Source organism: Diachasma alloeum, unplaced genomic scaffold (assembly GCF_001412515.2).
Source record: "Diachasma alloeum isolate Michigan unplaced genomic scaffold, Dall2.0 Dall_scaffold_00176, whole genome shotgun sequence".
NCBI lineage: Eukaryota > Metazoa > Arthropoda > Insecta > Hymenoptera > Braconidae > Diachasma > Diachasma alloeum.
Genome location: NW_021680342.1, coordinates 4,565,445 through 4,578,267, shown reverse-complemented (window position 1 = coordinate 4,578,267; position 12,823 = coordinate 4,565,445). Strand labels below are relative to the sequence as shown.

At 36.8% G+C, this 12,823-nt stretch overlaps 1 protein-coding gene across 1 annotated transcript in view; it reads left to right on the top strand.

Annotated features, from left to right (window-relative positions):
- Positions 1 to 12,823, top strand: part of LOC107036644 (calponin homology domain-containing protein DDB_G0272472) — a 120,684-nt gene that overhangs the window by 44,245 nt on the left and 63,616 nt on the right. The window contains exon 3 of the mRNA XM_015254744.1: positions 2,384 to 2,459. Within this exon, the coding sequence (XP_015110230.1) occupies positions 2,384 to 2,459 (76 nt within the window). The remainder of the gene's footprint in view (positions 1 to 2,383; positions 2,460 to 12,823) is intronic.

Below are 12,823 nucleotides of genomic sequence, written 5' to 3'. Positions count from 1 at the left end.
GGATGGGGGGGGGGGCGGGGGGGCTCAGCCCCTCTCACACTCTTGCAATGTCGAATGTGGTCGGGTATCGATTGGACCTGCTGACGGGTAAATTAAACTCGGTTTACCAGCATTTCCGGCACAACTCAGAAACGTCTTTCCTTCCTATCGTGTACCAATGCCTCCGCCTCCATCTGATTCGTAAGCTTGGCTTCCTCGATGTGCCATATTGTGCCGAAATTCAGCCAGCCCCCCCTCCTCACCCCGGAAATGTGATATATTGACGCGCGAATTTTGCTCCATTCTCTGGTTTCCACCCCGGCTCCATCTCAAATCAAGGCTCCTGTCAGTTTCTTATTCCTGACATGTATTATTTTTCTGGTTTGTAGTTTTTCGGCGGAGGTTATTTCTTTAGCGTCTGAGGGAAGCGATACGGTTTGTTGTTGTGTTTGGAATGGAATATTCATTGGGGTTTTACCTGAAATGAATTCATTATTCAGATTTATATTTTGTAGTCTGTAATTTGTGGGGGGACTTGAATATTTTTGGCGGCGATTTTCGGTGTATTTCTTGAAAAATTTTAGTAAGGGATGGGTCTACTGAAATTTCGAGGAATTTTGTGTAAATCACATTACATTTTACATTTTCATTTATATTTTAGTTCAACTATTCCCTGCAGTTTGGTGGAAATTAGAGAATATGAAGTAATTGCATTGTTGAATTTTCAGTTAATTAAAAGTTTAGCGTAATTTAGCACGGATATTCATATTTTTAGTGAAAGTTTAGGCAAATTAAGAACTTTCGTCTTCCTGCAAGTCAAAAATTTGAAACTTCGTTAAGTTTCAGTGGAATTTTAAATAATTTGAAATAATTTAAAACAATTTGTCTATTTCAGAAAATTCCGTTGATTGCAAGTTTCAAATATTACAGTTGTTTAAATTTGCGACCCCTTTACAAACGAGCTACATTCAAATAACATTCCCAAACTTGATAAAATTCGAATTAAATTACAAGAAATTTTCCACGTGGTACACCCAGAAAAATGGCTTGTTTCAATTAATTAAGCTTCATTGAAATCAAATAAATGATTTATTTGATTCAAATGCAGTTTATCTATTCAAAAAAACCATTTATCCGCGTGTACACCAAAATAGATTATCGCACTTAGCGTCCAATATTCTCCCACTTCCCTGGAATAACCTCCGCCATCACTCTGACAAGTTAAAAATGACTATCCACGGCCAAACCAGATGATTGGATTTAATATTGAAAATGCAATCTTGGCGGCCCTGGCACCTCTCTTTTTTCTCCGAAGCCCGCCTTCGTATACAACCCTGAAATGCGAAGAGTAACGTTACTCACTCGAACGAGCTCGAGCTGAGGTGGGGGGATAACATGCCAAGGAAATAAACGCGTCTGTAATCCCCAAAGTGAAAATGCCCAGGGCATTCTCTATTCATGCGAATAGGGTCAAACAACGTATTGTCGCAGTGTTTCCCTCCCCTAAACTATCTTTTGACCTTTCGGCTTTCGTCAGAAGTCACAACTGACAAGTCGACGATGTCTGCTGTCATCCGGGCAAGGAGACGGGGGAAAATCTCATTCGAATAATCATACGCCTCGACAGACGATTTCTATCGGCACGAGAAATCCCAAAGTCCCAGCGATAGTTTTCTGGTGGATCGTCTTGGCTCGATGGACTGAGAGCGAACGGGGTTTTATAAAACTTTTCTGAATGAAGCTCTCGATAGCCCCCCTGGATATTCACCTGGGGATTTATCGCCAACTTTCATCATTTTCACAGTTTTTCTTCCGCTTCATATTGAACGAGTGAACTTGGAGCTGAAAGTCTAGCGAATTCTATTGGAAAGGATTGAATATTTTTCAATTTTTCAGAAGAATAATGTTGGAAAATTAATCTTTAAATTTTCGACGACTAGTTCACGAGACGCTCTTCTATTCATTTAATCGCGATTCTTGTCGGGGATGAATAAACTTATCTATTTATTTCAATGAAAATGAGTTGATTGTAAATGAATTTTCTGTTACAATGGAATCAAGTAAAATTTATTACGTGTTAATAAATTTTATTTCTAACTAATACTCTCTTTATTTGGATCAGACATGTGCTTATATTTGAAAAATAATTTATTTAATGTGAATACCAAAGTGAAGAAAATATTCTGCATCAAATTACGTTAATTTTTCAATTAATTGATAATTCAAAATTTCAAATTTTCAATTACGAAAATCCTTGAAATTTCAGAGGAACAATAATATGATAAAAATTCCCGAGACGAGTACCAGAAATTTCAGCTAAAAATTCAGACCAAAGCATCTTTCTAAAAAATTACTGGACATAATTTTCAATAAATTCGTTAATTTTCATTTCTTCTCATTACAGAATATTCTCGACAAGTTCAATCCCGGCGCGAGACAACTGATCAACGCAGGGAAGGCGTACCTCAAGGCACTTCATGGTGAGTGAATACGATTCGAAGGAATAGAAGAGAATGCATGTGGAAGAGAATCCTAAGGGATGAACTTTGTTTCACTCTCGCGTTACCCTACACCAATGGAATTGCGCGTCAGTCGGGGAAACTTCCTCTCACCTCTTCTATCGCCCCACAAAATTCCCTAGGATTTTATTTCGCGACGTCTAGAATTCCACTGTCTCCCATCCATCAGTTCCCCCTCAACAGCCAATTCAGCTCTCCCCAAAGAAATTTGCCCTTATTTTTACGGCTGCCAAATAAACACACTTTTACGTCGAGTCTCGCCATTATCCCCGGGTCATTCGATCAGTCCTCATTGTCCCCATTCAATCCCGTTTTTTTTCTTTTCTCCCACTCTTCTTTTTTATTGTTATCAAATAAACACCGCTGATGCGGCTCGTTCCATCCGGCATTACGATGAAGCTTGTCAGAGCCTCTCTCCCATTATCCTCGAGGGGGCGAAAAAAGACATGAGTTTAAATTAGTCCTCTCGTAGAGTAAACAGAGGGGTTGCCTTTATCGGGCAAAAAAGGGGTTTTAAATCAGCAGCCGCAGTTAATTCGCTTATCTGACGATTTATGATCGCTTAAAATGCTAATATGCGGGGAAACGAAGCGTAAGCGAATCTCCGTTAAAATATTTTTATTGAAAAATAAAACATTTCCGGCAAATCGGCAGTATTCATCAATTCCACTCTCTTATTTAACAAGATTCTTTTTTTTCTCTTCCCGTGAAATTCCGGATTTTACGGGATTATAAATCCGGCTTATTTTCCATTTTTCCTCTGTTCATTACAATTTTTTCTCTTTATTAAGTGAAGAATTTTGAAATTTTTAACAATGCTATTTTTCCATTCATTTCATCATCGCTTTTATTCGGTATTAATGATGGAATTATTCCGCCACAATATTAGGAATTAATTAATGACTTACGTATCTATTTTCAACTATTTATTTAATGAATATAAAAACGTAAAGAAACATGAAGTTATAGTTTCAACAAAAGCTTCATCACAAGCTATTTGAATAAATCCATTTTAGTGATTCAGGTAAATTTTATTTAATTCAAAAGACCGATTTTTCGATCAACATTCTGTTATTCATGGATCAGTTTATTAAGGACGGAACATATTTTCGGTGAACAACAAAATATTTCCGCCAAATCGGTAGTATCGACCCGTGCAACTCTGTTATTTACCAAGATTCGTTGTTTTCTGTTTCCGTAAAATCTGGGATTTTACGGGATTATAAATCCAGCTTATTTTCCATTTTCCCTCTCTTTATTATAATTTTTCCCTTTTATATTTCATTCTGCCGCGTGATAAAGCGATTGGGGAGTTCAAACCGGGTACATGGGTGCGCATGAGTCCCCAGCAGTGTGGAAACACTACTGCGTGAGCGCAACTTAAATCTGGCTTTGTCACTGTGAAAAGCTTGTACGCTGTGTGCAGGATCATGTCTGACTTGCTGGGCGGAATGGGAGTGAAATGGGAGATGGAAAATTGGAGGAGATGGAGGTTGCGTTAGTGGGTGGGCGGTGGTACTGTTGGGAATGAGTGGGTATCGTGTAAAGAGGGTGGAGAACAATATTTATGGGGTCCTGGTGGTACTTTCCGGGAATTGTGCTTCGTACGAGTATCGATGGACGGTATTTACGAGTGGTAAAGGGACTCCAGAGGGTTTGATGCTCGGTGGAAGCTTTGGGGAACATTCTCGTTGGACTCGGGTTCATCGAGTCCCGGGGAGTCGTAATGTACGGGAATTTTCATCGGGAATCATTGAATATTACGTGGAGGGAAAGGCTGAAGGTTAAATTACGGAAATATTGGAGGAAGATGGGAATTTCACATTGACGTGAGCGATTTAGAGGGAAAAATTATGAATTATGAATTATGAAAGTATTATTTGCAGGAAGAAAGGCGGAAATTCACAAACTTACTTGAATTGACATTCCAAAATGGAGATAAATATTGTTGTTTTATTTAGAAAGTGAGGAACACGGGTGGTAAACAATTGAAATTTTATGCACAATTGACTAGTAATTGTTAGGAGAGTGTCATTAAATGTGATTTAAGGATGTCCAAGTATCCTTTACAGTGTGGTACAGGCCACACTCTAGATTCAACCATTTTCAATCATCAAATTTGTCAATTAAATTGCGTGAGAAAAATTTGAAAGGTCATGAATATTCAGCGTCATTCACATAACATTTTGCATAGAATTATTATTTTTTAATCATTCGTTGTTTATAAATGAGGAATTGAAATTGATATCGATTTCTGGTAAACTGTTCAGATTATGAATAAATTTGTTACGATTCCTAACACGATTTTTATGTTGGAAAATTGGTTGCAAATTATTTACAGTAAACTTACGGTTTTTTTTTTCAAATTTCACTGAAAATTCAATAGTTTTTAATTTTTGAGCACCAGGCAGACTAAAATTCCTCAATTTCTGTGAATTTTCAAGAATATATTTACCGGAATTTCCCGCTTTCTGTTAATTTTCATTGAATTCCCATTGATTTCTTCACAAAATCGTGAATTATCAATGACAAAATTACTTGGAATTGAATTGACAATAATTTAGTGCAGTTCATTGTTCTCTCCACCTTCTCGTGTCCCTACTTCTTTGATACAAACTATGGAGATGACCAACAATTTCATTACTTAAAATTTTAGTGAAACTATTTCAGTGCATTGAGAAGTAATTTTCTTTTCCCAACAAGAGTCATCTTGTGCCTTAAGGAAACGTGAACTTTCCTCCATGCCAAATACTTTTCATCAAATCACATTTTCTGAGTGACATTTCCTCCACTCTTCTCTTCATGTCGTTGCCCTCCTGCTTCGACTCCAGATGAAGGAAATCGTTGGCAATATAATCTGCAATCCCACATGAAAATTTTCCTCCAATCCGTTCGACTGGGGAGAACATGGATTATTTTTGAATAGCCCTTAATTCATACTTTCATCTCATGTTCCATTATCCGATATTCCTCACAAAGTTACAGCATGCAGTTCTCCAAGCCATCACAAAAGACAAATCGCAAAGTTAGAGCTCGTATATCTGAATTTATTCTTCTCCATCACATGCATAAAGTTTACAACACTGGGGCGAGGATTAAACCCACGCTGTACACAAAGAGAAACAAATATTTTGTGTCTCTATCTTCGGAAACTTCATTTCAGTTTGCACAAGAGTCTCGGGGATTACCTCGGTACGTACGAATTCAGAATAGATGAATTAATTTCATCAGCGTAAATTTGATTTATTTCCCCCAGTTTTGTGCGACTCCTCCTAGTTGCTGCAATATTCACACGTCACAACTTATCTTTATCGTTCATTCATTCAGACGTAATTGCATTTCGGCTCTTTGTATTGCTGGTGAACCCGGCGAGTGCTCGGAACAGGCTGGATTCGTTTCAATGTCTTTGGGACTCTCTCCTTTTCCGGAGTTGTTGAGGATAGACTGAGACCTTTAATGATTTATAGCGACTCGAGGCACTCCGAGGCCTCTAATGAATCGAATCCTTTTCGACCTTGAACGAGGCAGTTTCCTTCCTTTGAATTCAATCAGGATGTCTTCAGCAAGTTCAGTGTAGTCGAGAAATCGAAATTCTCCTTAATCACAACTCACCGGAATCTGGTTTATGCACAACTGCGGTTGGAATGATGATATTCTCCACTTCTTGGGATTTTTCAACGAATTGAAGTGCATTCAGTACCAAATTTCATGATTGAGAAGTTCACGACGGGGTTAGAATATCTGATTTACTCAATTAATCGAATTGCGGTGCTTCAAGGTTTCTAATGAAACGAATCCTTTTCGACCTTGAAGGTTTCTCCCCTTGAATTCAGTCAGGATGTCTTCAGAAAGTTCAATATAACCGAGAAATCGAAATTTTTCTCCATATAAATTCGTTGAATTCTATGTCTGCACTGTTGAAAATTTTCGTCTGAATTTTCCATGTCAAATTCCGGAAATTTTTATCATGTTCAAGTTCCTCTGAAATTCCAAGAAATCTTGTCATTGAAAAATCAAATATTCTATTGATTTTCTCTTCAAATAATCTGGAAATCAATAAAATACTTGATTTTTCAGTTCAATTATTCTGTGACAATTTAGAAAAATCAGGAAAATTCTGGAAAAAATTGAAAATTTATATCATTTTGTTTCGGAATATTCATGTTCCACTGAAAATTCAATCAAGTTGTGAAATCTCCATCTCACTCCCACTGAAAACTCATGAATTTTCGTGAAATCTACTTAAAACTTGAAATTTCGTAACCACTTTTTCCCTAAATCCGATTCAATGTCAATCTCATGTAATTTACTATAATATCTTCCATGAAATTTCAACAAATTTCCAACAGTGTGTACAAGTGCGGATGGAATTATAATATTCTCCTACCTTTTGGGATTTTTCAACGAAGTGAAGTGCATCCGGTACAAAATTTCGGGATTTAAGTAGTTTGTGACGTGATTCAAATATCTAGTCTACTCCATCAATAGACTTGAGGCATTTCGAGGCCTCTAATGAAACGAATCCTCTGTGACCTTGAATAAGGAAGTTTTCTCCATTTGAATTCATTCAGGATGTCTTCTGAAAGGTCATTGTACTCGCGAAATCGAATATCTCCTTCATGTAAATTTATTGGATTCTATTTATGCACAAGTGTGGTTGGAATGATAATATTCTTCTACTTTTTGTAATCTTCCAACCAATTGAAGTGCATGTGGCACAAAATTTCGTGATTTAAGTACTTCACGACGTGATTAGAATGTCTCATTTACTCAATTAATCTCCTCGAGGTACTTCGAGATCGCTAATGAACCGAATCCTCTTCAACCTGAAAGTTTCCTCCCTTTGAATTCATTCAAGATGTCTTTAGAAATTAAACTAATTCACTGGATTTCAGTTTCCACCCAATTGCAGTCAACATTCACAACATTTCCCAACTTGTTAAACTCATTTTTCAACAAATTGAAGGGGTTTTATCGCATCTCTCACACTCAACCCCCAATTTTGGAGTTGTTGAGAACCGACTGAGATCTTTGATGATTTACAGCGTCGCGAGGCACTTAGAGGCCTCTAATGAAACGAATCCTCTCCGACCTTGAATGGCGAAGTTTCCCCCTTTGAATTCATCCACAATGTCTTTAGAAAGTCCAATACAATATCAAGGGAAAATCAAAATTCGCTTTTATGTAAATTCACTGAAGTTGAATTTTCACGCAATTTTCAAGTGACAATTCTAAAATTCACAATTTCGTGGAGAAATCAATCAAAACTAAATTTTAGTTCAATTCAGTAGCGAAGTAGTAAAACGGTTTAAGTCGACTTATCTCCCAGTTGAGTTTTTGGTGAATATTTCCTGATCTAAGAGAGATAGCGAAATTTTCGAAACTACATTTTCGTAGCTCTTAATCGGTTCTACAAAAAAGGTTTTAACCAAAATTTCGCTATCTTCCTTAGATTTCGAGATATTCATTGAAAACTGGCCAATAGTCAAAATTCACTTGTATCGTTTTACCACTTCACTACTGAATGATTTTATAAAAATGAATAAAAACCTGAAAAATTGAGCGTAATTAGGCATTACATTTTTCTATTTTTATTAAACATTCAAGTAAGTTGTGGAGTTCCAGTGAATTCTCGCTGAAATTTGAAATTGCATCATTTTTACCTCAAATGACTACTAAAACGTCCATGAAATTTCAATTCCTCTCGAACAGTGAACTGCGGTTGAAACTCGCATTTATTCTCGTCTTGGGCTCTCACGTGAATACACGGGACCGAGTGATTATGGTTTTGGACAAATTCACGAGAAGTTGTATGCGCACGTTGATAGACGGTGAACGGCCGGTCCGGGGCTGAATGGAGGCCCCGGTCGAGGTGTCACGAGCAGGTCTCGGGGGTTATGTTGGTGCTGAAAACACCGAAACTGTAATTACGCTGGTCCGGCAAAAATGTAGAGTGCTTGCTGGCCTCTATAACTTTCTCCACCCACACTTGATGGACTATCCTCCTCTCTTTTCCAGTCTGGGGTACGTGCAGTTGGCTTCAATGCCCTCTCGCTGCCTATTCACTTTGCCTTCGCGTTCATGCCGAGGTGGCTGACCAATTTCTGTCGCGAGACTGTTACCACTCGGCTGGCAGCAGGCACGTATTCGGACGGAACTCGTGTTTTTAAATTTTATTTCGCTCTTATGTTTTGATTATGGACAAGTTTAGAGTTGAAGTTTTTGAATGTATTTTTGTTTTGCTTTGCGTCGGTGTCACGACTCTTGGGTTTTCAGATTCGCAGGACAATATGTCATTATGGATAGGTATGAGGAAATGAAGACAGGAACAAATTTATTGAAAATTAAACACGGAGAAAAAAATTAATTGCAGTTGAATGGACTTTATTTGAATGAAATGAATGGTCATTTGATTTTAATTGAGGATTTATTAAGAATTAATGAATTGTTTATTATACATTAAACATTATTATTGAAGTGAATATGTGAGCCAATTAATGTCGAGTGAATTAATTTTGAAATAAAAAAATGTCAAATAAGGATTTTTTTCAATTTTATTGCGACATTCTTCTAGATATACTCCTGAATTTTTGGTAAAAGTCTATAAAATACCATACGTCCAGTAAAAATTCTAATGATTTGCTAATAAGTTAATAGACAATAATAATAATACTACGACTACTGAAATTTCGTAATAATTTTGGACATATTTTGATTTTCATACATATTAACATCTGTTTACAATTAATAAGAATTCAAATATATTGAAAGCTGAAGTATTTCATGAGTTACAGTTGAGTGAAGTTGGAAGAAATAAAGTGAGAAACTTGGAAACACAGATAATTGCATTTCGCAAATTGACAGAAATGTGATCATTAAAACAGGGAAAGTGAAACTCATCAAGTTGTATAATTAATACGCTCACTGCTCATTGTACTCGAATCCAGACAATTCATCCATTGAACCTGTAAGTTTACTGTCTCCTCCCAGTGTCAACAGTCAGTCACGGTCCAGTGCTCAATTTATTTCATTAAACCCGTTCATTACGCACCCTGAAAATGGAAAATCTTATATTTCGATGTCCCCCTCCAGTTATATCTCATATTGGGGCTGTAAATCATACCGTGAAACTCAACCCTCGTCTCAATTTCAAGAGAGGAGAATTTCTCGGAGTCTCGATGCCACTGGAGTTGGAATCGGCCAAGTGCCTTTTCAATTTCTTAATGAGTTGATCCTCCTTTGACTCCGGATGTAAAAAAAAAGTTGGGGAACTGGAAAAAGGCAAATTTAATGAAACTTTCTGGAGATAGAAGTATTGAATGAGAAGGAATAAAAGTTTAAATTGCAATAAATTGATTGAAACGTCGAGTATCAAATAACTCCCGCAGAACAATGGGATGAATTTCATTTTCATTTAAATTGGAGAAAAAGCTGGGGAAAAATTGCCAAACAAATCAAGTAATGATAACGCAAAATTCAGTACTCAAGGGAAAAAAGCGAGATGAACGATGAATTTATCCTGAAATTGCTAAACTTCTCCGAAATTGTTAATATTCTATAATTCGAAAACATATTTTTTATCCGCTCATTTTTCAGGATTCAACTTGGCGATCTTCACCCCGAAATTCAATCTCCCCGAATATATTTGCATTACTATCAGATTTTGAAACACGAAGCTCGGTCGAAGTTATTGAGACCACCCGTGGAGTTTCCATTGGTTATGTATCTGAAGGGGGTTGCGCGTACGTCTCACGCCTGACGGATTCCGGACAAAAGCACTCGAAGCCGGAAAATTGTCCGTCCACCTGCGGGGATTCCATAATTAAAATTGGTCCCCCACGTCATTGCTCGTCCTATCGTGTTCCTGTTTTCACTTCCCCCGCGATCGCTTCCGTTTCAATCATTTACTCCTATGCTCTTCGGCATATTTCCGCCAGCAGACTCACGTGACGTTCTTTTTTTTTCTCTCAATTTAATGAGAAAAGTTGGAATTACAATTTGTGCGTCGGGCTTTTGTCTCCTTCGATATGTGATGAAGGAATTTTTTGAAAAAAAGGGCTTTGTGGGTGGAATGAGAGTTAATTATTTTGGTTGATCATGAAACTAAGAGAAGGATTTGTTAACAAGAATTATGAATTCAATTCTCCATTTTGAACCGTTAAAACCGGATTCATGAGATTAAAAAGAGGACGGTTACGGAAATGGCTAGTTGTTTTCTAGAAATGATTCATAAACAATCAATTTTTTCATTTCAAATTCATTTCAAAATGCGCATAAAATCAAATTTCGGAATGGTTAAACAATTCTAAACAGTTTTTTTTCATTTTCTCAAACAATTTGTTGGGAAAAATTAATAATTTCTTCAAAAATTTAATTTACATCATATTCTTATTTTAATGGAAATGAATGAATTGAGGTGCTAATGATTATGTGAAAAAACTAATTAATTACGGAATTAATTCTCAACTGAACTCAAAATTACACGAATTAAATTTTATTGACTGACATAGTTTCCACACGCATGTTCTCAATAATAATAATAGGTGACAAAGTCATTATAATTACCGCTCGTGTAGTGTATAGCAATGAGTTAATTACAACGCAGTGTACAACAGGCTGATTAGCCAGGAGTGATCGATTTCCGTGTCGACACGCGAGTATTGTACGTCGAACTTGGGCTGGGTAATGGGTCCATTAGTGCTGCAGTTCGGTATGCCCAGCATGGATATGGCATCGAATATGTAAGGTATTCGCGATTAATCCTGATCCCAGTGAATTCCAAGGGGTGCACAACTGTGCCGCCTGGGAGATCGGGGCGGGGGGAGAAACATTTACGTGACTACTGCCCCGGAACTATCTCCAACGATACTGCATATCGAAAATACCTATACGGCAGTTTTAATATTTCGTGTTAACGGCTGTTTTATGGCGCCATGAATCATTATTTCATGGGGTTTCACACAGGAGATCCATCAATTTTCCTCAGCATGCGAATAGATTTATGAATTTCTTACGCGAGAAAATGTTTAATAAAAGTATTCCAGAAGATATGGATCCAGATTAATTCAAAATACTGTGATATTTCCATAATTAATAAATAGAGTTAGATAATCACTCTAGAAAATTCTGAAAATTTAGGCAACAACTTTTCTGAATTCTCAATCTATTGAAAATTGAGCTGTATGTAATGTTCAATGTTTACAATGAGTTTCCAAATTCAAACTTTCAATGAAAAATCAATGATTATTTAACATGGAAAACCCAATTTTCTTGAATTTTCACGATGAATGAGAAATTTAACGAAGACTTTCATTTGAAATGGAAGTCAACTTCACAATATCGAACATTCCGATGACACTGTGACTGAAATTTCAAGAATTTTTTAACGGTTTCATATATTTTTTGCATAACTTTAATTAGATTTTTTGGAAATAGTATTATATACTCGTTATTTAGAATTTTCTACATTTCTATTGAACTTCAAACAACTCTTGTTATTAAAAAATTACGTGTTCCATTCATTTTCTCATCGTCTGTCCAATTATTCGATGAATATTTAGCCAAAATAAGGAAAATTGAGGTGAATTTGCACTTTGATGACATTTCGAGGAATTCTTTAATTAAGAATTTAAAATTCCTTGGAGGAAGCAATGGAAGCTGAAGATTTCAGTTCAATTATTCCGTAAAAATGACTAGAAATCAGAAAACTTTAGGTGTCCTTGATTAATGTCCAATTAATTTTATATTCAGCATAATTGGATACTGAATATTCCAAATATTCCACAATTCCAATTTTTCAAGTATTTTCACTAGAAATGGTATTCTATACACTAAAAATTCATATTCCATAGCCCAACACAGTCAAACCCTCCGAACAATAAACACCATTCAACCTCCTTCCCCCGAAGAGTAAAAATTTATTAAAAAACAAACGTGAAAATTGATTACATCGAAAAAAAAAAATTCCCGGCCGATCTGAAAAGACCCGGAGAAGAGATGAAGACAGATCTGCGCCCTTGGACTTTTAATTATACCCAGCGGCCGTTCCCCAGGGTAGAATACGTCTCCCCGAGAAAGCCACGTACCTAATTTCCAAAGCCCCACCAATCACTCTCACCCTGGCCCTTTGTCCGATCCTAATGAATTGATAAGAATAATTCCTCTGTTTCCCGAAAACTCCCAAAATGAATTTGTACAAAAATTATAATCCCCAAGATGCTCCCGGGGGGGAGCGCCAATTGACTAACCAAATTACAGTCCTCTGTTGTGAATGAAAGAGGGCAGAGTCCTGTGGACTTTTGCAGATTGTAGTGGGGGGGGGGGAG